The 22137-nt window shown below is 40.2% G+C and overlaps 3 protein-coding genes across 4 annotated transcripts; 1 reads left to right on the plus strand and 2 right to left on the minus strand.

The window, feature by feature from the left end:
* Positions 1 to 130: 130 nt before the first annotated feature.
* On the minus strand, positions 131 to 10571 carry btk (Bruton agammaglobulinemia tyrosine kinase). 2 transcript variants are annotated; one of them, XM_076102938.1, is made up of 18 exons: positions 10414 to 10571; positions 6405 to 6563; positions 6211 to 6315; positions 5228 to 5309; positions 4907 to 5032; positions 4746 to 4810; positions 4471 to 4658; positions 4250 to 4312; positions 4039 to 4093; positions 3838 to 3917; positions 3436 to 3563; positions 3122 to 3193; positions 2301 to 2472; positions 1855 to 2074; positions 1647 to 1711; positions 962 to 1080; positions 713 to 870; positions 131 to 581 (listed from the first exon to the last, which is right to left on the minus strand). In XM_076102938.1, exons 2-18 carry the CDS (start codon positions 6543 to 6545, stop codon positions 510 to 512), a joined length of 1911 nt encoding a protein of 636 aa, XP_075959053.1. In that variant the 5' UTR covers positions 6546 to 6563; positions 10414 to 10571; the 3' UTR covers positions 131 to 509. The 2 variants fall into 2 exon arrangements, with proteins under 2 accessions (XP_075959053.1, XP_075959055.1); XM_076102940.1 differs by lacking the exon at positions 10414 to 10571 and having other exon boundaries at positions 6224 to 6315; positions 6405 to 6546.
* Positions 10572 to 10862: 291 nt separating this feature from the next.
* Positions 10863 to 13250, plus strand: rpl36a (ribosomal protein L36A). The gene is made up of 5 exons (XM_076102944.1): positions 10863 to 10998; positions 11758 to 11863; positions 11953 to 12020; positions 12108 to 12230; positions 13173 to 13250. The coding sequence occupies exons 1-5, from the start codon at positions 10996 to 10998 to the stop codon at positions 13191 to 13193; spliced, it is 321 nt and encodes a 106-aa protein (XP_075959059.1). The 5' UTR covers positions 10863 to 10995; the 3' UTR covers positions 13194 to 13250.
* On the minus strand, positions 13006 to 18559 carry gla (galactosidase, alpha). Its single transcript, XM_076102942.1, has 7 exons — positions 18312 to 18559; positions 16711 to 16885; positions 15546 to 15720; positions 15206 to 15297; positions 14664 to 14825; positions 14091 to 14288; positions 13006 to 13896 (listed from the first exon to the last, which is right to left on the minus strand). Exons 1-7 carry the CDS (start codon positions 18470 to 18472, stop codon positions 13567 to 13569), a joined length of 1293 nt encoding a protein of 430 aa, XP_075959057.1. The 5' UTR covers positions 18473 to 18559; the 3' UTR covers positions 13006 to 13566.
* Between the last annotated feature and the right edge of the window lie 3578 nt (positions 18560 to 22137).

Here is a 22137-nt window from a genome sequence, read left to right on the forward strand (position 1 = left end):
CATTTAAAAAAATAAAGCTAATTCCAATTCATGCAAAATTATTGTTACATCAAAAACAACAGGTTTATCAGATGTTTTCACATTTTTACGTTGTTATGTTCATTTCACAGGATGTTTCAGTCATTTCAAAGCCTGGCATACTTGGCTTTTATTTGTGCAATAGATATGTTCTCACAACGCTTTTGTTTCCACAAGCAAAGGTGTTTACATTTAACAATGATTCCACAGAATACAATACACAGGATTCAATAAAGATAACCGTCAATAAAATATACACATTTCAAATGCTACCCTGCAGGACTATACTTCTAGTAATGTAATAGGAAGGCTATTCTAATCGACGGGTTATAGTGGCATTCATATTACGTATATTCACATTACAGAGGACAGCAGTGTGGCTGCGCAGCCCCATGTTCAAGTTGCTGCGTTGACTTTCCAGGGATGGATGGAGATGCTGCTCTGTGGGGACCAGAGAGAAGTCTCAGTGTGTGTTGAGATTATTTTGAGATCTACTGGAGCTCGTACAGCGAATCCTGAACAGTCAGCGCCAGCTCCTGAAAGGTGGGTCTCTCATCTGCTTTCTGAAAACGAAACAAAAAGAAGCTGTGAGGTTGCTGTTGCTGTCCACACAATGTTTTCGTCCTCTCTCATCACTCTGTACGATTGTCATGACCTCTACTGAGGCCCACAGCTCAATACTAAATTCACTTACTTCCAGCCAACAGCTTGTCATGATGCTGTAGACCTTTTCATTGGCCAGCTGGGGGCGGTAGAGGCGCAGGCCCCGGGACACCTGATCCACTATTTCCGTGTTGTTAAGGCGCTCATACGGAAGCCGTCCCAAAGTGTACACCTCCCACAGAAGAACCCCTAAATATTTATAGAAATTATGATGCTTTAATGCAGATGTTAATTCCTGACCATAAATGCAGTGGGGAATTGAAAAACACAGTCTACTCACCATATGCCCATATGTCTGACTTGCTGCTGAATTTGCAGTAGAGGAGGACCTCAGGAGGTGACCAGCGAACAGGAAACTTGGAACCTGCTGAGCTTGTGTACTCATCATCTAAGACATACCTAAGGCAGTGATTGGAGAAGTATTCAGATCCTTTACTTTAAATGTGGAAGTACAAACACCACCGTGTAAAAATACTCCTTGCACGAAAAAACAAAATCTGCATCAGAAAAAAAGCAAAAGTACAGAAGGATTGTCAACTCGATGTACTGAAAGTATCACAAGTTAAAGTACTCATTGCGAAGAAGAAATGGCCCCTGTGAGAAGTATTACTTATGTATTCATGTGTATGTAGCATTTCCCTGCTGTAGTTGGTTGAGCTGGAGCTAATTTTAACTTTATTTACTGTTTTATGTTTAAGATGATCTTATCTTTGCATGTAAAATCTTAATAAACAAAGTAACTAGTAACTAAAACTGTAAAATAAATGTAGTGGAGTCAAATTATAAGATTCAAATATAAATACTCAAGTATAGCATCTTTAATTCTACTTAACTACAGTACTCGACTTGCCTACATGTACTGTTACCTTCCATCACTGACCTGAGAGTAGAGCAAGATATTTCAGTTTCTTTATTAGGCACCAATGTTTCTCATTGTGTCCTGTAATTCGTGCCAAGTATTTTACCTTGAAAGTCCGAAGTCAGTCACTTTGACGGAGCCATTCCCATCTACTAAACAGTTCCTGGCAGCCTGAGGACAAAACAAACAGCACGCTTGATTAAAGTGTAATCATTAAACATTTACTGTTATCTTCAAATGCCTAATCCCAGCATATCTCAACACAACAGAATGATCTAGAGTTGGACACACTACAGTAGATCTATGTCTCTAACCAGGTCTCTGTGGATGTACTGCTTTGACTCAAGATAGGCCATGCCCTCGGAGACGTCTTTACACATCTCCAGGAGCTGGACAGTCGTTGGGTGCTGCGTCAGGCCTTCCCTGAGGTACGTCAGCAGGCAGCCATTGGAAAGGTACTCAGTCACTATATAAATGGGTCTCTGTTTGGTGCACACGCCGTACAGCTGGACCAGGTTTTCATGGCGAAGCTTCCTGGTTTAAGCAAAAGCAGAAGGAAGTGAAGTTAAGTATTATGTGTTGGGTTTTCTCACAGAAGTTATATAAACCACACTTCCCAGTGTGACACATGAGTTTTATGAGTCTCGTGCACAAAATCATCACTGTCATCTCAACTCTAGTCAGTTCAAGTGTAGCAGCTTATTGACCAAAAAGAAAGGGTCAGCTCAGCCCAAATTCAGACTAATTTAGTTTTGCTTACATCATGATTTTGGCTTCTTCTATGAAATCGTCTTCAGACATGGATCCCTCTTTAATCATCTTAATGGCAACGTCATGCTGGCCCTGCCACTTTCCATACTTCACCACGCCAAACTGACCACTGCCCAGCTCCTTGATGAAGGTGAGGAGACGGGGGTCAATCTCCCACACACCTGGAGCAAAATCAGAATGGAGAAGCACTTTCATACTTGTAGCAGAGTTAGATGAGAAGACGGACACCACTATCATGTTCCTATGAAGTTATGGCCAACAGTTGCTTATCTTAGCATAAAGTCTGGAAGCAGGGGGAAACAGCGAGTCTAACTGTTTCCAAAGGCAACAAACAAGCACCTCCAAAGCTCACTAATTAACACAATATATTATTTTTGTTTAATCAATGCAAAAAGTGAGTTATTACATTGTGGTTTTGCTGGAGGTTTTGCTATTTTCTGGATTCTCAACTGATTGCTCGGCAACTTCATGGTGATGTTACTGCTCCTGGCCAGGAAATAGTCCTGCAAATAACCCCCTATAAAACCAAGTTTCTTTGTATGCATTAAGCAAACAAGATACAACATGTTAATTGTAAGCTTTAGAGGTGCAAATAGGCACAAAAGCGAATGAGCTTTATTGCTTTTACTTTTAACTAATGGTGCTGTCAACAAATGATCATTTTGTTAGTACATCAGCAATAGAGAGTGGAGGTTTATAAATTGCTCACACAGAGCCATTTCTAATCAGGGACCAGAGGTTATTCACCAAACACGATGAACAAACAAGAGAATATATTAATAATGTATATTGTTATAGTCATACTCTTACCATAGCCAAGCCCTACTGTTGATGGAGGCCGTGCCCAGTTCGATACGATGTATTTCAGCCTGCTCACCATACCTAGTGAGGGAGATAACAAAACCTGTCAGGTCATCATTTTTGATGCACAGACTCTTGATTGATTCCATTTTTTTTATATTGTGTTTGTGTGCTTATATTTTGTTGCCTTCCCCCTGTTGAGTCATTTCCTTTTCCCCGCAGTGAAAACAACATTTCATTGTATATTATTCTTTTACAAATATCCAATACTTTAAAACATTGCTTCATCTATATGTCTATATGTTCACAGTTACTGTATCAACCTGCTGCATTGTGCTGATGGTAGTTTATGAGTTCTGGGATGGTGCCGAAATTATGCTTCTCTGCCAGGTAAAACTGTCCCTGTGTTGTGGTACAGATGTTATAATGTTTGCAGCTTCCACCAGTTTCCCTGTTGAGAGAAAAAGAAGAGTCACTTTAGCCGCAGGTTTTCATCGATCATTTATCATGTATGCATAATATCTTCTTCGCCTTATCCACAACTGTCTCACAGAGCGAAGAAAAAGTTCTGCAGGCAGTTTGGTCCAGGTTTTGCATGAATAATTTACATCTCCCTCCCTCTGTGGCCCTCTGTTTCCGCTTTCATTACAAACAGTTCTTCTTTTGATACGTTCACACATGACTGGAACCAGTAGATGCAGTGTAACACCACTGAGCTTACTCACCCGCCAACCCTACTTAACAAAGACACGGTGTACTTCCCGGCCTTGCTCGAGTCCCGTATCAGGAAGCCTCCGTCTTTATTCTGGGAAACAACACACAAATTCAAATCAAAAAAGTTGAATCAAGCTAAGTTCTACAAATTTGTAGGTGCACAAACATATCAAAGCTGTCTTCTGTATCAGTGTGTATGTCAATGAGTTTACCTCAGTCTTTAACAGCTGTTCTGCCTGGCTACGGTTCATGTTCTTGGAATACCAGCTGTGAAAATGAATGTGAACCTTTGTTGAATTTGTTTTTTTGCAACATTTATTGCTTCAGCAATCTTCAGAAAACTTTACCAAGTGTTAATGCGCTGCCATGATAATTATAAATGAACGATGACATGAGAAACAGTACAATAGTGCCCGTACTCACTCAAATTTTTCTAGCCCATTTGTGGCTTCCACAACATAATTACAAGGTATATATCCTTCCTTTCTGCAACAGAAAACAAAACGCATTGTATTTAGTAATAACGTGCAAATGTGCAGCGCTTCAGAGTACAGCTCTGAAGCGCTGCACAAACACTAGAACTTTTTTTTTTGTGCCATTGTTTTAAGTAATTTCACAAGCTTCTCGCGTTAACGTTTTCTCACCCAGATTTGTCTCTGGCTTTCCACCAGTTCTGATCAGACATCTCCAGGATGGTGTACTCTTCATCCTTCCTCAGCTCCAAGTCTAGGGGTGTTATGGATTTGTAATCATACTCTGCTATGACAGTCATGCCCACGGAGGGTGAAGGTGCCTCAGGGGGCTGTGGAGGTAAAGGCCGAACAGACTTATCCTGGAAAAACACAGGATTAGTGGATGTGTTATTAGAATCGACTGTGTGTAATCAGTGAATAGTATTCGAAAGGGACTGCGCGTCTACCTCTGTTGGGGTGGGAGGAAGGGGTTTCCTGGATCCCCTTCGCCGAGATGGTTTGGATGTAAAGCCTATTAATGACATCATTTTATACATGAATGGAATGATTCGGTAAAAGTTTAAGTTTAGTGTTGCCGATATCAAACCACAGATAATCCCAATCTCACCGTTCTTACTATCCAGCACCTTGCAACCCATAGCTTGTTTAACTTCCTGCTGGCAGCACAGCCACACCCCGTCCGCCCAGAAACAAGGATGGTACTTCTGCATGAGATCCTTGTTGAAGCGCACCACTGTGCACAAGCACCGACATAGACACAGGACATTTACATTAAATCAACATTTTCATTTGCATGTGCACCCAGCTCTTCTGTGGCGCAGGCACTGGGCGGTGCTAAGATACGGTCTGACATTGCATGTACTGCATGAAACACTGTGTCTGACAAGACACGTATACAACATTCGTACATTTCTATGCATATACTAACTTTCTTTCAGCTTCTTTATCCACTGAGCCCGGGCATCTTCGGTCTTTGCAAAGATGTACAGCGGCCCCTCGTCGTAAACGATCTGTGGCAAGAATGAAAAAGAAAACACACCTGTTTTTTTTTGTCAAAGTTGTCTATCAATTCAAGACATTGGGTGATCTTCTATTTCTTAAGTGACTAGCTCAGTTAATACATGTGACACCAGAATATACTGCGATAAGTGTCACAAAAGCTGAAGGAAAATTATACAAATGCTAACGTGCGATAATATTCACTGCAGCTTTATGGCGAATGCCAGCCAGACACCTTGTTCATGCCACCTTGACGTGTGAGTTAACATTACATTTTTTTTACATTACAGTCATTTAGCAGACGCTTTTATCCAAAGCGACTTACAATTCAGAGTCTATCACATTTCTACACCGTAGGCACAGCTACGGGAGCAATTTTGGGGTAAAGTGTCTTGCTCAAGGACACATCGACATGCGACTAGCGGAGCCGGAGTTCGAACCGCTGACCCTCTGATTGAAAGACGGCCCTGCTATCCACTTAGCCACAATCGCCCCTAACATGTGTGTAATGGCAACACCTGCACAGTCACTGAAAGCCCCCGGTTCATCTGAGTGTGAGAGATGGTTTCACTTCTTAACAATGGACTTTCACATTTTTAACTATTGGAGGATGGGGACAGTTTCTGTCTGCCAAGGAGAAACCGGTGTGTGTCTCCATGCGCAGCTTCTACATAGCTTTTGACTAAAGAAATATAGCCTGTGCTTCATTATTATACCACAGTGACTGAACATAGAAAAGTCTTGTTAACACTCTCCAGCTCCAAAAGAAAAACCAGCATACGAGTGAAAGCAAAGACGTTATCCTGATTTTAGGCCAGTGAGAATGTAAAGTGGCTGCACTTTCACACATTGTTGCAGCTTCGTCTGAAGGGTCCCTGTCTGTTAAAGAAGTAAATCGACAGACATGTCTACCTGGAAAGCATACATGCGCTCTTGCGGAGAATTGGGCTCCGGCTGGACCGTCTCCACACATTTGATCTTCTCGAGGTCAACTGATCCTTTGAAACCTTTTCGCTTCTGCTTACCAGATGAGGAAACAGTCAGGTAACCAACAGACACATGTGATGCTATTGCAATGAAGTTTTTCTGTAGGTCCATATACGTACCCCTTTGTCAGAATCAAAATCATAGTAGGCTATTTTTTCCTGGGTGAGAACAAACCATCTCTCCTTGTAGTTCAAAGGGGAGGTCTTCTTCTTCTGCTGTGATCGTTTAATGAAGATTTCTTCCAGTATATTGTCTGCCATGATTCAGTCAGGATTAATCTACATGGGAACAAAGAATAGGGAATAATGTAAAGCATAACAGCAGCAAAACACCCAACTGTTTCCTTTGTGGCAGAGCAACGCTGAACGGCACATTCGCTCATCGATTCAGGCAGTAGTGGCCTTTCTGAGAGCTGTGACTGACTCCCGCAATAGCTTAGCACTATAAGTCAGCCTTCTGGACTATGTTGCACTTACACTTCAGTGTTTTCAATGACTTTGAACAGAATTGAAGTCAATAGTCAAAATAGAAGTCATTGTGTCAGAGCAATGGTACTTATGTGGAAGGAGATGAAGAGACAAGCATCATGAATGCGAGCGCATATCAGCGTGTGATTAGCTGTAGTTTGCATAAGCCCTGCTTTTCCTGCCAGCCACATCCTTTTCAATTACAAAAGTCCCCCATGTGTCACATGTGGTTCCCTCAGCTACTGTATCTTGGTCAACATCAAACTGCGTGAGGAGATTTTGGATAAGAATTTCCACCAAAATCCCTTGTCTACTCCTCCCAATATGATCGGTTGGCTTTGTTCCTCCTCTTCTCAGATTGTTGTGATATTAAACACATTCAGCTGCACCCAAAGGTTTTTGGTGATTTTAGTTTAATTGGCTTGATAGACTGACTGATTCATTTTGCTCCCTCTGAATGCAGACACAAATACACATAGTTGTGTTTTCATGACTTTTGGGGACATTACATTGACTTACATTCACTACCTGGAGACTTACCCTTACCCGAACCGCTGCTACCAGCCCTATCCTAATCCTTACCTCAACCTTAAACCGACGCTTCGTGCTAAAATGTAAAGATTTACTACATGGGGACGTGCAATTGTACTCATTCAGTCCCCAAATAAGGCGAATCCCCACAATGTGACTGTGTAATCAGCTTTATGTCCCCACAAGATGGTTAAACCACCACAAATAGGATCCATCAACTAATGCAGCAATTAATGCAGTAACTTAAAGTTCATGCGACACATTAAAATTATGTATGTTCTATGTGTTTGGTGTTTTCAGAAAAAACATCTAAATGAAATTAGTTTACTGGCAAACTCACCATAAAAGATATGAAACAATCTCACCATCACAAGGCTTCCTCTGTCACATAGTAGGCTCACACACATTATTACATTTGACCTGCATTATGACATAAGTAGGCAAATGAAAAAGGCGGTCTCTTTTCAGTTTAAGACAGCTTATTGTGTCTTATTTTCAACACCTGCTGACCTCTAGTGCTGAACTGAAACGTACACCTCCAAAACAAGACCAGACCTCTATTGATACCGTATCTAGTGGGTCAGAGAAATACTGATGGCTGTTAAGCTGTGAGGATAATGTAGACTCTGTAAAAGCACTCAAACATGCCGTCATTCCTAAAACAACCAAAAATATGGACTATACATTTCTTTGCATTTCGGTAAAACAAGTTTGCAACATGAAACATAATTCACTACATACAGCAGATGGGTGTTTTATTCAGAATTAATTGGTAGTAAAGGAAGAAAATCATCACAAATGCTGCAGAAAAGTTCCTTGGGATGTGGAATAATTTAGCACAATTGAATGTAAATAGCGAGTGATAGGCTATATAGGGTGTTAAATTATCATGACCTGTGACACAGGCAGTACAGTCAGCTTGAGCTGTAACCGACTGATGCAGAAGTAAAATTATAAATAACCAAAAAGCACTATTCATAGATGTTTTGTCATCTAACAAACTGCCAAAAAACACATATAATTCTAAAATACTAGAAAAGTACGCAGTGCACTAATATTAGAGAGTCATAGTGCATTATTGCAAGGTAAATCGTGGATCAGATGCTCAAACTCACCCTTTGGCACACAGCTGAACTACTAATTGTCTCTGTCAGATGTGTTTGCACTTCAGCTCAGCCTATTTTCAGCTTGTGAGCACTTCCTTCTATCATCTGAACTGTAACTTTAACACCACCCGAAGCTTCTGTCACTTCTGTGTGTGTGTGTGTGTGTGTGTGTGTGACATTTCTTCACACTAGACTGACAATACTTATCAGTTTTGTTCGTGCCATCATAAACCAACAGCAGTGTTCCCCATTCTGTGAAACATCGTTTACTCATTCCTCATTCTTCGCCGCCTCGTGTTTTCTCACATCACTATGTTGAGTATAGAGGTGAGCATACTCTGATAGGGGATCATCAACACACCGATGTAGCATCCCTTCTCTCTTTCTCTCTGATCGAGTGGAGCCAGTCGACTGAAACGCTTCACTGTATCATGGCCACCAGAAGGAGATTTTTTTGTGTCTTTTTTGAGGGGAGTTAACGCACGGTGGCTGACACAGACGGACCGATAGGGAAGTTGCGTCAGTGTTGAACTGCAACATGAAGGGAGAAGAAACCCAGAGCCCTGCAGTACTCCAACCTGACATTATCTATCTCATTCTCTCAAATGTAGTTATCATTAGCACATTTAAAGATGTATGTTTCACCTGTGATGTGTGCTGGTAACTCACCACTTAATTTACATTTACAACTATGTACAATACTAATAATACTAATACTAATACTAATAATAACCCTAACCCTTTTTTTCTTTCTGTTTCTGCACAGCACAACACCTTTTCTCACGCTCATGTTCTCAGTTGCTTGAGTGTTTATAAGTTGTGAAATTCTATAAACTATGTCAATTCATTTGACTCTATCTGTTATGAAACTGGTCACAAACCTAAAAAAATGCACTTTTTACTGTGCACAAGGCCACTTTTCAGCAACTCAAAAGTCAAGAATACCCAAAGTGTATCCTTAAAATACCTGTTTAAAGCTCATAAAATCATCTTATCACAACATACTGTATATTTTGATATCTCTTCACCCTTTCTCGCTTAGGTGGCTGTTAAAGTGATTATCTTTGTAATCCGTAAATATATCCGTCTGTGTCACTACCTTGGTGCGTGCGAGGCAGTGCAACATGTTTTAAACATGAAAAGGGCCAAATGTATTAACAAATAAAGTCTAATGAACGGTCGCCCGCGTTGCATGATGTCCTCTACGCGTGACACAGCAAACACAACCATATCATGAAAGAGTTGGTTTTTACAGGAACCTGTCAAGATGCTCTCTTTCCTGACGTTTCCTCAAAGATAAGTGGCACATGCAAGAAAACGTGTGCGTATGAGCGTTTGTGCGTGTCTAAGAGAAAGAGACAGTGAGAGAAAAAGAGAGTGACGTGGAGGTTCGGCACAAGTAGTAAATGTTGTATCCAACCACAAAGAATACTCTCTCACTCATATTATGACAACACATCAATTTGCTGCGTTCTGTGGAGGTCAATTTTCAGAACACACAAATATGAATTGGCATTCGTAGCATGTAAATAAAGGTAATTTTGTCTTAATGTCTTAAATTCTAATGTATAAACGTACTAACTAATTCACATGATTCAAGATATGTGTGATGCACATAGATTATAAAGTTAACCACATGAAAATACAAACCACATAACACTGCAAGATGTGTCGATACAAGGGTTTCAGAATCATGCAAAGTACAGCAGAATACACTATAGTCCATCACTGTCGACAAAACATTCAGAAACAAATATAGCATCTGTGCATTTTAGCAGATAATGTCACTATGGTTTGACTTATGTATTTAGTTTTATGGTGAGTACAGACATTTAGGATTTGCATAAAAACAAAAAATTGATGGGTTTCAATTCAGTGCTCGCACAAATCTACTCACTACTACTTTTGTCCAAAGGCTTTCAAATGAAATGCATTCTTATAGCTGCTTTTATACTTAAGTGAGCAAATGGCTAAAACATAGTTCCTGACCTTACGTCCTACATTCAAAGAGCTTTGACACTTACCCAGACACCCAAAAAAGTACAGCATCAGACAGACAACTTCAGATGCTGAGGCTTGAAGCAGTGACATGAACCTTTGCCTCAGTTGCTCGCCTTTCATAAAATGTGTTAGTCTGTGATGCAAGAAGCTTAAACCCACCCACAGAGAGGAATTGACTCTGCTAACTTCCCCTTTTTCTTCTTGCTCATTTTCATATCAGCCCTCTGGACAGTTTTGGTGATAAGTGCAAGCGGGCTAAACATTAACGCAGAACCATTTGTGTCGTGCATATAGCACACTTTTATTTAAGGCGATTTCTTATTCGGTAAGCTGCCAATTTCAGTATTACAGGAACAAGACATAAACAAACTTCAAGCTGATAACTTCTGCAGGCATTAAAAAGTCTGCTCATTGTGTTTTACAAAAACTAAATTAATAACTCCCAAATTTAAATTTTGAGCTTTTTGGTGAGTTGTTTGTGGTAGTCCTCCTGACATGTCCCGCCGCCAGGGGGCGCACTATACAACTCGTTCACCGCGGAGGGCTACATTAGGACCAGCTTCCGGCCTGTAACGTCCTCTTTTCCTCTGCATCGGGACGTAGCCATGGTAAGACATTTCCTCACGCATTACACTTTTACAGAATCTAACTCAATCTTGCAAATTAAAGAATCCTTACTGCTTCTAGTTAACTCACATATGTTAACAGTCTTTCGATACACATACTGATGGTAGTATTATCCACCTAATGTACATTTTAAGCTGTTATATTGTAATTTTACTCCCCCTTGCTGTGTTTGTGGTGAAATGCTGCTTCTGCAACGCGTACGTCCACTTCAACCGGCCTCTTTATTAAGATAAATTAAAGTTAGCTGTTAGTCAACGTTAAAGTTATGACCGACACCATCATTCCCACGTATGCATTATTGCAGCGTTACACGTTTACACATATTTCGTGTTTAATTCACGTTAAATAGCTACAATGCTAACATGTTAGCTCGCTAGCTAGTGTCGCCTGCTTTTACCCAGACCGGGGCGCTAACACTTAGCTACGTTTTAATGTTAAACACGAGACTATTGTCCGTTAACGGGATGTTACTAAATGCGTTAACGTGACACGGTGTCGATGAAGTTTAAATTTTAAAACCGTTGAGCTCTACGTTTAGCTAGCTAGCTTGCTAATCAACTTAAACGTTAAGCAGTTGTCAACCAAGATCCGTTAATAACGACCCTTAATCTGATTTACAGGCTTTGGATGTCGATATGATTCATTTCCCAACGTGTCACGTGTAGAGCTTGAACTAGTTTCTCAGTCTGCTACCAGATTTATTGCAGGTATGCTCATGGGTTATCTTTTGTGTTCTCCAGGTTAACGTCCCGAAGACCCGCAGAACCTACTGCAAGAAGTGCAAGAAGCACCAGCCCCACAAAGTTACCCAGTACAAGAAGGGAAAGGATTCCCTCTATGCACAGGGTGATTATTCCCTCTTTTTATAGTTGTGTGTATCGCTGTATGGTAAATGAGTTGTCATGAAATGTAGCTGAACTGTATGTGTTCTGCAGGTAAGAGGAGATACGACAGAAAGCAAAGCGGGTACGGTGGACAGACCAAGCCCATCTTCAGAAAAAAGGTAAGTTGTGCTGTTAGATCTGCCATGTTAAGTAGTGTGTGTGTGTGTGTTAGTGAAATTAGACTCAATGATGATCTGTCTTTTCAGGCTAAGACCACGAAGAAGATTGTGCTGAGGCTTGAGTGTGTCGAGCCCAACTGCAGATCCAAGAGAATGCTGGCCATCAAGAGATGCAAGCACTTCGAGTTGGGTGGTGACAAGAAGAGAAAGGTACGAGTCATTGATGTCATATTATTTAGTGATTTTTAAATTCCCGCAGTGCACTGTAAGCCATGGGTTGTTTTCAGGTATGCTTTCTGAATTGTGCAGACTGATGCACCTCAAATCCTAAATCTTCTGCGGCTAGCTTTACCTGTTGTCTAACTCACTATCTTGACAGTTAATTAATTTTATATTTAATAGATCTTATTCACCACCACTTTATATGAGTTGTACTGTGCGTGCACATACACTTCCTTCCATAAGATAAGGGACTTGTCCCTTATCTTTCTGGCCTCATGATGCAGTTCTGTCAAATTTTTTAGGAGATCTGCTAATTGCTTTAAAACAAACTATTTTGTTGTAAATATCAGTATTTGTAGTTTTTACCTGACGTGAAAGAGTTAGTGCAAGTGGTTTTTAATCTTGCTTGTGAATTTGTGGTCTGGATAGGGTCAAGTAAGAACAAATGTTCCTCAAAATTAGTGGCACTGTGGCACCTTTTAATACTAAAATGCAAAACCCAAGAACAATTCAGCTATTGTCTTGTTCCTTGGTGAACTGAAGAAACTTTTCCTTAAGTGTTCGTTTCACACTGATTAGCTTGTGGTGGATCTTGCTCTTGACATTTAGGGCGGTTTTATAATGAGATGAATGGACAACATGTAAATAGCAGAGTAGCATCTTTGTCTAGGGGTCTTCATGTACCTGACTAACCCAACCCAATCAGGTTAAGCCTAACCTGATTAACCCAACATGTTTGGATCACAATAAGATGACAAATATGTGAGGTGAACATGATCACATACACTCTTTATTCGAAGATAATGAAACAGTTTTATTCTCTCGTAGTAGATTGTGAATTCATTGTATTTGAGTGAACCACATGTCATTTACACATCTGTATTTAACTCTGCTTGCGCATCATTCTAACAATTTGTTTTTCTCTTACAGGGCCAGGTCATCCAGTTCTAAGCTGTGGGCCAGTTTCCTGGAGGAAATTTTCATTTTCAATAAATGTATTAAAACATACATTTGGAGTTTGGCTCTTTCCTTTGCCTCTAGTTTCAATATGCTTGTCATGTTTGCAAAATTCAAGCTTTGTCTTTTAAGATTATTATTATTATTATTATTAAAGGCAGCGTCTGGACAATTCCCAGCATGTGTTCAAAAATACTTATTTTAAATTACCAGGAATTTATTCAAAATGATAAAAAGGAGCTGATGTACAATATTCATAGTATTGGGAGGATTCAAGTAAACTATAAAACATTTTCCCTTTTTAAATTAAGACTTTTTTTTTACAAAAGCGACACAAATCAATCGGTAGTGCAAAGCCACCGAAGGATTACAAAATGATGTGGTTGCGTTTCACAGCCGTGTCCTCCCAGTAGAGCTCACTGAGCCCCGTGAAGTCTCCGCTGATGGGAGTGACGGTCAGTAGAGCTGTGCCTGAGGGGTTGACGGACACGGCCACTTTGGTATGTGGAGTCTGAACACCCAGTTCCTTGTACTGAGGCAGGACCTGTGTGAGGTTGCACTGCGGGTCACAGATCTTCCAGCCAGGAACCGCTCTGAGGAAAAACCCTCGCGGACCACCGATCTCCATCATGTTCAGCACAGCGATAGCCAGTCTCTTCTTAGACAGAGGCCTCTCCCACACCTCAAAAGTGTCCACCTGTAGGAGAAGTTATGCTTGATTACACACTTTGAATTGCCGTTATTACTTTGATCATCACCCACACTTATAACATGAAGATCATTGCTAAAAGTCACAAGTTTGTCTGAGGCTCTGTTAAGTTGAGCATTTATATATATAGCGACTAAATGCTGATTCCAGGTGGGGTTTATACTCTGTCACCTCTCACCCACCTTGACAGTGCGGTATCCTTGCTTGCCCAGCGGGTCCTGGCTGATGGCTATGATGTGTTTGTTCTGCAGCAGCTCCTTGGAGCGAGGACAGATGTCCCTCAGATCATTAGACACCAGCAGAGGGGCCGCCATGATGGCCCATAATGCCATCTGAGACTCCTGCTGGGCATGGCTGAGGCCAAAGTTCCCAATCACGAGCTAAATAGGAAAATAACGCAATTTAGGATATCATCTTTTATGCATTGTGGTTTTCAAACTAATTTAACCCTTTTATTGGAGTGAATAATAAACTAACCTATAAAAATAATGTAAATATAGAAGCTTCAACTAAGATGGTGAATTTTAAGGGAATGGTTTGTCGTTTTGGGAAATAAACTGATATAACTGTGATACGTGACTTTAATTTAACTGGTGGTATCGATCTCATCTATCTCCCTGCAAGAAAACAAATGAGATTAAAATGTTCCTACAACTATTCCTCTTCAAAATGATTATACAGCTTGAAGTGCACTGGTTGTTTGCTTTGGTTAAGGTCAAACAGGAGTATGTAAGAGCTGGAGTAGAGCAGAGTACCATATCGGGGTCGTTCCATCCTCCAGGTCCAGCCGAGGGGACGATAACGTCTTGATGAGAAGCAGTCCATTCCAAGATAGACTTGATAGAGCTCCATGAGTCGTACACGTCATTGAAGTTGCGCCAGTGGTTACAGGCCTCTCGAATGGCTGTGTAGTTGGGCTGCAGGCACAGAAATGCTCTTTTATGTCATATAACACATGATGTATGGCGTCATCAAGCAGTGGACAATCGTTAATAGGTATTGATATTTGTTTTTACTATTGTGTGGGTGGAATGTTGGAAGATAAAACCGATGATTGATATCGATAATGCATGTCAAGATTTAAAGTTATTTTTTATTTACTATAATCTATCAATTGTTAAGGCAAAAACAATATCAAAAAATTGTGAAAGATTATTGTTATGATTTCCCATCCCTAAAATGATAAAGATAAGCATACAATCTTTGCTGGAGCATTTTTGCTATAAAAAAAAATATCGCTAAAACGTTTAGTTGCCGTTTTAATATAAAGTGCTGTAAAGACAAAACAACGTCTCACCTTTTGGAAAGGCCACTCATACAAAGGCCACTCACAGGAGTACAGGATACTTCTTCCGGTTTTGTTCAGTGCTTTTGACATGTTCACGTATCCTTAACCAGAATAAATCACAACGTGTTAGATTAAAGCCCATAAAAAAGTTTGTCTATTGAGTCCGTGGAGGTTCGGAATCAGAGAACCAAAATAAGCACCCGGAACATTGATAAAGATTTAATTGAATGTGTATTTATTTACGTACATATCAATGAGCCCCTTTGAGTAGCATTTGCTTTTGGTGATATTGTTCGTTCGTTGCCATGTTCAAATAATTAAAAATCATACTTCAGAATTCTAAACTCACCTTCTCCCAGCAAGGTCCAGTCCATATTGCAGCCATCAAATTTGAGCAGATCCACATCCCAGTCAGCAAAAGTCTGAGCATCTGTCTCATAGTAACCAAGACTGCCAGGGTATCCAGCACAGGTCTTTTTCCCGACATCTGCATAGATGCCCAACTTCAGTCCCTTAGAATGGACCTGAATACAGAGAAATACATTTCATTGATGGAGTTTACAAGTGCAGGATATTTGAAGAGGAACCGTGTGCAGACATTCAGGCAAAGATACTCAAAAACTGCAAAGGAGACCTCTTTTTAAAAGATCTTACAGATCAAAACGTTGCCTTAAAACGAGAGATACACTATTTATTTGGAGCCTAACAGTTTGCAGACCTCCTTTGCGCCCTGCAGGATATGGATATTCTACCAGTAGGTGGCGATGTTGCACAGCTAGAAACTTGGTGCCTCTGTCACAGGACACAGCTCTGCCTTCGTGGGCCCAAATGTACCCATTTCCTGGTGAACATCACTTTTCAGCAGCCCGTGTAGGAACCAGCCTGTCACAGTGGCCTCCAGCTCAAGAGAGTTGTAGCAGAGAGTGTGAACGACGGCGCACTCCTACACGAGACCAATATGTGCCTACATGTCTCCCCTGGCTCTCCAGGTGCTGAATTTCTACCGGCATGAAATCCGAAACCTGGGTTCCACATCTGGTCCTTTCCCCTTCATTATGTAAATAACTTCAGGTCGGCTCAGATGGATGTGTAATGAATATGTAATCTGACTGTGTAATCACTTTTACTCCGAGAGTTATTTAACTCTCACTTTAATTTTTTTATTTGTCAAAGATTTCCAAAGTTAGACGCATTGCACCACAGATTTGTTAACGTCGCACCCCGTGGAATCACATCAAAGGGAATATGTGTTAAATATGACATAGTTTACCATTATATAACTGTGTACTATTCATAATGCAGCCCATAGCCTGGAAACTAGAATACAACAAGTCATATCCAAGTGCACACTCTCATTTTTGCCCTCTTCCAGCTGGTGAAGAGAATTGAAAGTATTTCTTGCTTCTCTTAAGTCTCTCTGAACGCCTCTCTCTTTGATGCCTATGGAGGAATTATGGCATCAATAGAGTATTCACACCCAGAGTCTCCATGCCTCTTTTATATCTACTACTCACGTAGTCGGCCAGTTTCTTGATGCCCCCCGGGAATCGTTTTGGGTCTGCCTGCAGGCGGCCCTGGGCATCGCGCTGGTGGGAGGGCCAGCAGTCGTCGATGCAGACGTACTCGTAACCGGCCTCTTTCCAGCCCTCCTTCGCCATCACATCTGCCATCTGCATGTACAGACGCTCGCTGCCAGGGCAACAGCAGGAGACAGGCGGGGCCGATAGTATCAGTTTAGATGCCAGTGTTCGATGTCATGTGCACGGGCAATATGGCAGACACAAATATGTTATTCTCATGATGCCAGTCTCTCTGTTGTTCATTGTCGACCGGTAGGACACAATAACAATCCAACCAACAGGCAACGCTTTGTTGGCCAGCTCTCTCTAGGAGAAAAAAATGTTTGCTGTGCAAAAGAATTGAGTTATTTGAGTAAACAAAAAGAGACTCTATTAACTTATTATGACCAATGCTGCAATCGTTAGTCGATTAATTGATTTGTATCTGCAACTCTTATGATAATTGATTGATTTAGTGACAAACATATGATAGTGAGCTGAATATCTTTTGAACTGAATATCTATCTGGTTTCTCACTTTGGGCTCTGAAAACGTGATGAGCTTTATTATCTTGCTTTTTCACATTTAATAGACTAAAGTATGAATTAGTTACTCAAGAAAAATAATCAGCAGATGAATAAATAATGAAAGCAATCATTAGCTGCAGCCCTAAGAATGACCTAGCATCTATGTATGTATATATATATGCTGCATTGGCTGATCTCACATTATAGTAAATTGAATATATTTGGGTTTCGTCAGCAAGTCAAACAAAACAAGACTCATGAGGACGCCACCTTGGGTTTTAAGTACCTAATATTGATGGGTAATTTTCACTGTGTTCTAAAACTATTGATTATTTGAGAAAATAATTGGCAGGTTGATGTTGAAACTAATGGTTTGTTGCAGCCTTATGTTTTCTATTGTCTTTTTTTCCCGATGAATCGGGTTCATGCCTGTACGAGACCATATTACCTTTAACGTGTCTGACATGTGTGCATGCTTTTATGTTCCTTGTTCACAAAGTGCTTGGCACATTTATTTGATCACATTTCACATGACATTATTATCTCACAGTGCCTCAAACCAAAGGACAAACAAAGGTAAATAAAATCAGGCGGTGTCATTATCGTCCTGTCTTATCAAATGTCCACTCTGTTTACAATCACGTGTCTCTGCTATCATTTCCTTCTGAGACGGTTTCTCAATTATGAAATAAAGATCACAAGATAATTACGAGCTGTCATAATTAAGAAATAATGATTGCATTAAAAATAATGACCATGTAATTAGTTTGTAGTTATAATTCTGAGATAAGCCACGCTTACAGTTGCATGTTTAGGATTCATCTTTTGTTATTACCTCATAGATTTGTTTGTTAGTTTACAAACCCCATATAGTCACTTCCTGTACAGGGGGCCTACATAAGAGCGTTCATTTACGGTTTTTTTACGTTTAAGTGATTTTCTAACAGACATTGTATAAATGAGATGATTAAAAGAGGAGGAGTTGTATTTTTTCTCATAAAATAAAGCTGCAGCTCAGCTGTCTCTTACCTGATGCAGTTGTTGGGGTCCCTGTCACAGTCGATGTTACACATGAACCTCTCCCAATGCAGCCAGCCCATTGTGGGCTTCAGCGCGAGACCATTGTCCAACGCGTCAGCAGCGGGGCTGACTAAAACGACGAGCGCAAGAAGACACGCGACTCTGCACATTTTGACTTTTAAACCCGACAGTTTTCGCACGACAATGACAGTAAGCGCCTGTGTTTTAATTTGTATCTATTTCCTCGTTTTAAACGCCTTCAGCCCGCCCCATGAACGATTGACGTAATTCTTGACCAATAGAATCAGAATGCGCCTGTAACTGTCCAATAGCGTTTCAACTACAAACCAGGAAGCGCTGAAAGTCCGCTGATGGAGTCAGGTGAAAACATGATGTCAGCTGACATGACATGACAGCGTAATAAGCATGTCTCGTGACTTTCCTTAACACTGAAACATAATGAAACGTAAAGCCAAAATGAAAAAGATTCAGGTGGCATTTAATGATGCTTTTAGAATCTTGCTCAGTAATATGTTTGTGACTCGTAATGTTTCCACCTTCCATGCTGTGTTGAGGAATTTTATCTACAAATTTAAATGTCAATTGAATGACTCAGAAAATGTAATGATAAAGGCCTTAACTGAGCCAACACAGAGTGATACAAGATATTCTTCTTGTTTCTGGAAACATTGGAACAAATGTCTGTATGTTTTTTTAACCACGAGTGACTTTTGAACTGCAATGATTATACCTGCGTCTTAATGTCCTCGTATTGTAAAGTCATCCTTTATGCTGCAGTATTTTTTCATGAGGGCATTCATGGATAAATTGAAGGCATTAACCATCATCTTGTGTCCAAAATAAAGTCAGGTTTTTATGCAAAACCGTAAAAACTGTAAGTGAAAAACCAACAAATATCCACGATATCTATTTGCATTTGCTTTCCAGCAGAAAATTGCCCAATTTACCCCCCACCCCACAGAAATGCCACACACGCTATCAGCAATAATGTAGGACTATGTACATATCGACGCAGCTTCACGCTGTTTATTAGATCCGGATCCAAGAGACTAATTTGTCTGGTGTTAAATTAATTCCAGATAGGTCTCTTAATTTAGCTGTAAACAGACACCCTGCTTACAGAAGCAAATTAGTCCTGGATGTTTTTCCTTGTGAAATTGATCTTCTCACACACGCAGAGAGAGTGATGAGCTTTGTATTTATTGCAATACTTTGCCATTTAGTAGTAATTTAAGGAGACTACTGCATAATAATTATTTGCTAATGAAACCAGCTTTTGGGAAGTTCGTACAGAGTTGCAAGAGAGTTTAACTTTATGGAGGAGACACTATTTATATCAGCAGACGGCCTCAGTTGAACCCTCAGACTATGATCCTGTGACATTGCTGTGAACGACTCCTTGTGTCCTGATATTGAGAGGAGTCAAAACGAACGAGGCAGCGTTTACGAGTGGGCACAAACCCAAATTAAGACAATAATCCTCGTCTGCTGGCTGCAAGTAAACAGGGAACATTAACTGACACAAAACCTGACCTTTCAGTGAAATGTCAAGGGTGTCTATTTCAACCCTAAACATTATCAGAGGCTTCCCCCAGGGACAGGCCTGATACAAACAATTTGTCACTTGCCATAGTTCATATCAGTGCCAGCGAGCAAAGGCATTGGGGCTCTAAATGTCAGATTTCAATTTGATCCACCTTCCCCGCTGATGGATGGAGCAATCCAGCTCACTTGAATACACGGTTTTCTTTTTGTAAAAATGGGATCTCCCCCACCGTCGTGATAGAGATCCTTGTTGTTTTTTCCCAGTGCTGCATAAAAGAGCAGCGTGCGTCTATCTGTAAAGTGGTTAATTGAGATTGTTGACAGATGGGCAGCTTGTGCTTTCTGTCTGACGTATGGCTCCCCACAGCTTTGACACCAATCCATCACGTTCCCTTCTTCGCCAGCGTCACAACATTGAAGAGACTTGGTTATGAAGTGCAGGCTATGGGGATGAAATGAAAGGGAACGCCGTGTTATGGCGGACCTTCTTGCCAAGACGTTGCATCACTGTATTGATCAATAGGTGATAGAGCGAGCAAATGTCATCACATAGTTGTGCCTCCATAAAGAAAACACTGTATGGCTCACATACTCTCAGTGGAAAAGCCTTTATTGTCTTGTAATTAGCTGCTTAAGTTGTTTATGTGGCTGTGACAGCGGAATGAGCCCACATGTGCTGAGGCTGCTACTTTAATTAGGTCCTTGTTGAGCTGAGAAACTGAGAAATGGCTCTTACTAATAAGCTAACAATATGACATGTAAATTACTTTGTTAATTGATGATTTTCAGCTTAGTTGATTTTTTTTTCATTTAATATTTCTGTGCAGTTCAAGTAACAAGTTAAGATTGATTTTACATTCTCTGCTATCCTGATCTCAGGCGGTTAATTTAGGGTTTCCATGTTTGTTCCATGTTTGTGGGGCTTCTTCATTCGGTGACAACTTACATATACAAGTAAAAGGTTTCACTTGACAATCTCTAATGACTAATCATAATTACAATGTGAATATATACATATATATATCTTAAACGCTCCACCACCAGACGCCCCCACATAGAATTTGGATTTAATATTTAGTGTTTTTATTTTTTATTTAAGATATCTTTAATTAAATTGTGAGTAGTACGAATGGACCATTAAGTTGTATGGTGATTCAAAACTAAATTGGAGAAATCTGTAATTAGATTGTAAATGGTTCATTCTAACTTGTCTAAAGGTAATTAGAAAGTCATGACTGTAATGTGCTTTAATGTGAATACCCTCAATCATATATACTGTATGTTAAATCTGCTTGCCCTAGAGGTCGAAAATATGTTTTTCCTAGATCCTCACAGAAGCGTGTAGAGCAAAGATAGATGTATCAGGTATTTGTGATTGAGATTAAATCCCTCATCACAGAAGCGCTCCACAATGTGTTGCTTCAACAATTGTTTTTTATGTTGCAGTAGCTGCATGTTCTGTATTCCATCATATTAAGACATTTTGAGTAAAGTAGAGGGCTGAAATGCATTATTTGTTTATTATATGTAAGCAGTTCATATGTGATTCTTCATTTTCTGTTGACATCACATATGATTTATAAAACAGGTTGGGAATTCATTTTCTTTCAAATGTACTTTACCGTTGGCATCTCTGCAGCTCCTTTCAGATGTTTAGCATCGTACTGAGGGCAAGCCATTTAAAAGAAAAATCAATAAACCTTCATAATAAATGATTCACCAAATACTTTATTCACTGCCTTTTAGCTAAAGGGTTCAAATGAAAGAAGCACCAAGTAAATCATAAGTATTGTGATTTTTCTGAGAGAAAAGAGAAAATTCAATATCCTCTGTTCTCATACCCAGACGTCAAACATTTGTTACATTTCTGTCCTGGACATGATGTGCCCAATCATGATTTTACTCTCCTGCCAATGTGAAGATGTTGTTCATCAATGTTATCCTCGTGATTACAGCTGAACTATTATTACTAATGATCAGCTAACCCAGCAGAGGGAGTTACAGAGCCTGTGTAAGCTGTACTTTAGCTTATTTTGAGAAAATCTATTTTAATAGTGTAGCTGATACATAAGTCAGTTTGTAGTCCTTGCTGTCACAAGTACACAAAGACTGACCTTCTGGTTACAAAAGCAGCATGGACCTGCAAGGACTAATTCTACCTTTGAGGAGACCTGATGATGCACGCTCTCCACAATAATTAGATAGAACTGCGTATTGTGTACTATAGCTGGTAAACAAAGTGTATTGTAAAATCAATAAAAAGCAGAGA

Source organism: Anarhichas minor, unplaced genomic scaffold (genome assembly GCF_050575085.1).
Source record: "Anarhichas minor isolate MPS153535 unplaced genomic scaffold, ASM5057508v1 ptg000028l, whole genome shotgun sequence".
Lineage (NCBI taxonomy): Eukaryota > Metazoa > Chordata > Actinopteri > Perciformes > Anarhichadidae > Anarhichas > Anarhichas minor.

Coding starts and splice junctions, on each gene's coding strand:
- btk (XM_076102938.1), bottom strand. CDS start 6,545: ATGGCAGACAATATACTGGAAGAAATCTTCATTAAACGATCACAGCAG. Junction 5,310..6,210: donor AGCGCATGTATGCTTTCCAG/GTAGACATGTCT, acceptor TTCTTGCCACAG/ATCGTTTACGACGAGGGGCC. Junction 2,473..3,121: donor AACAGTAGGGCTTGGCTATG/GTAAGAGTATGA, acceptor ATTTTGCTCCAG/GTGTGTGGGAGATTGACCCC.
- rpl36a (XM_076102944.1), top strand. Junction 11,864..11,952: donor GGATTCCCTCTATGCACAGG/GTGATTATTCCC, acceptor TGTGTTCTGCAG/GTAAGAGGAGATACGACAGA. Junction 12,021..12,107: donor AGCCCATCTTCAGAAAAAAG/GTAAGTTGTGCT, acceptor CTGTCTTTTCAG/GCTAAGACCACGAAGAAGAT.
- gla (XM_076102942.1), bottom strand. CDS start 18,472: ATGTGCAGAGTCGCGTGTCTTCTTGCGCTCGTCGTTTTAGTCAGCCCC. Junction 16,886..18,311: donor GACCCCAACAACTGCATCAG/GTAAGAGACAGC, acceptor TTGCCCTGGCAG/CGAGCGTCTGTACATGCAGA. Junction 13,897..14,090: donor AAGGATACCGCACTGTCAAG/GTGGGTGAGAGG, acceptor CTTCTCCTACAG/GTGGACACTTTTGAGGTGTG.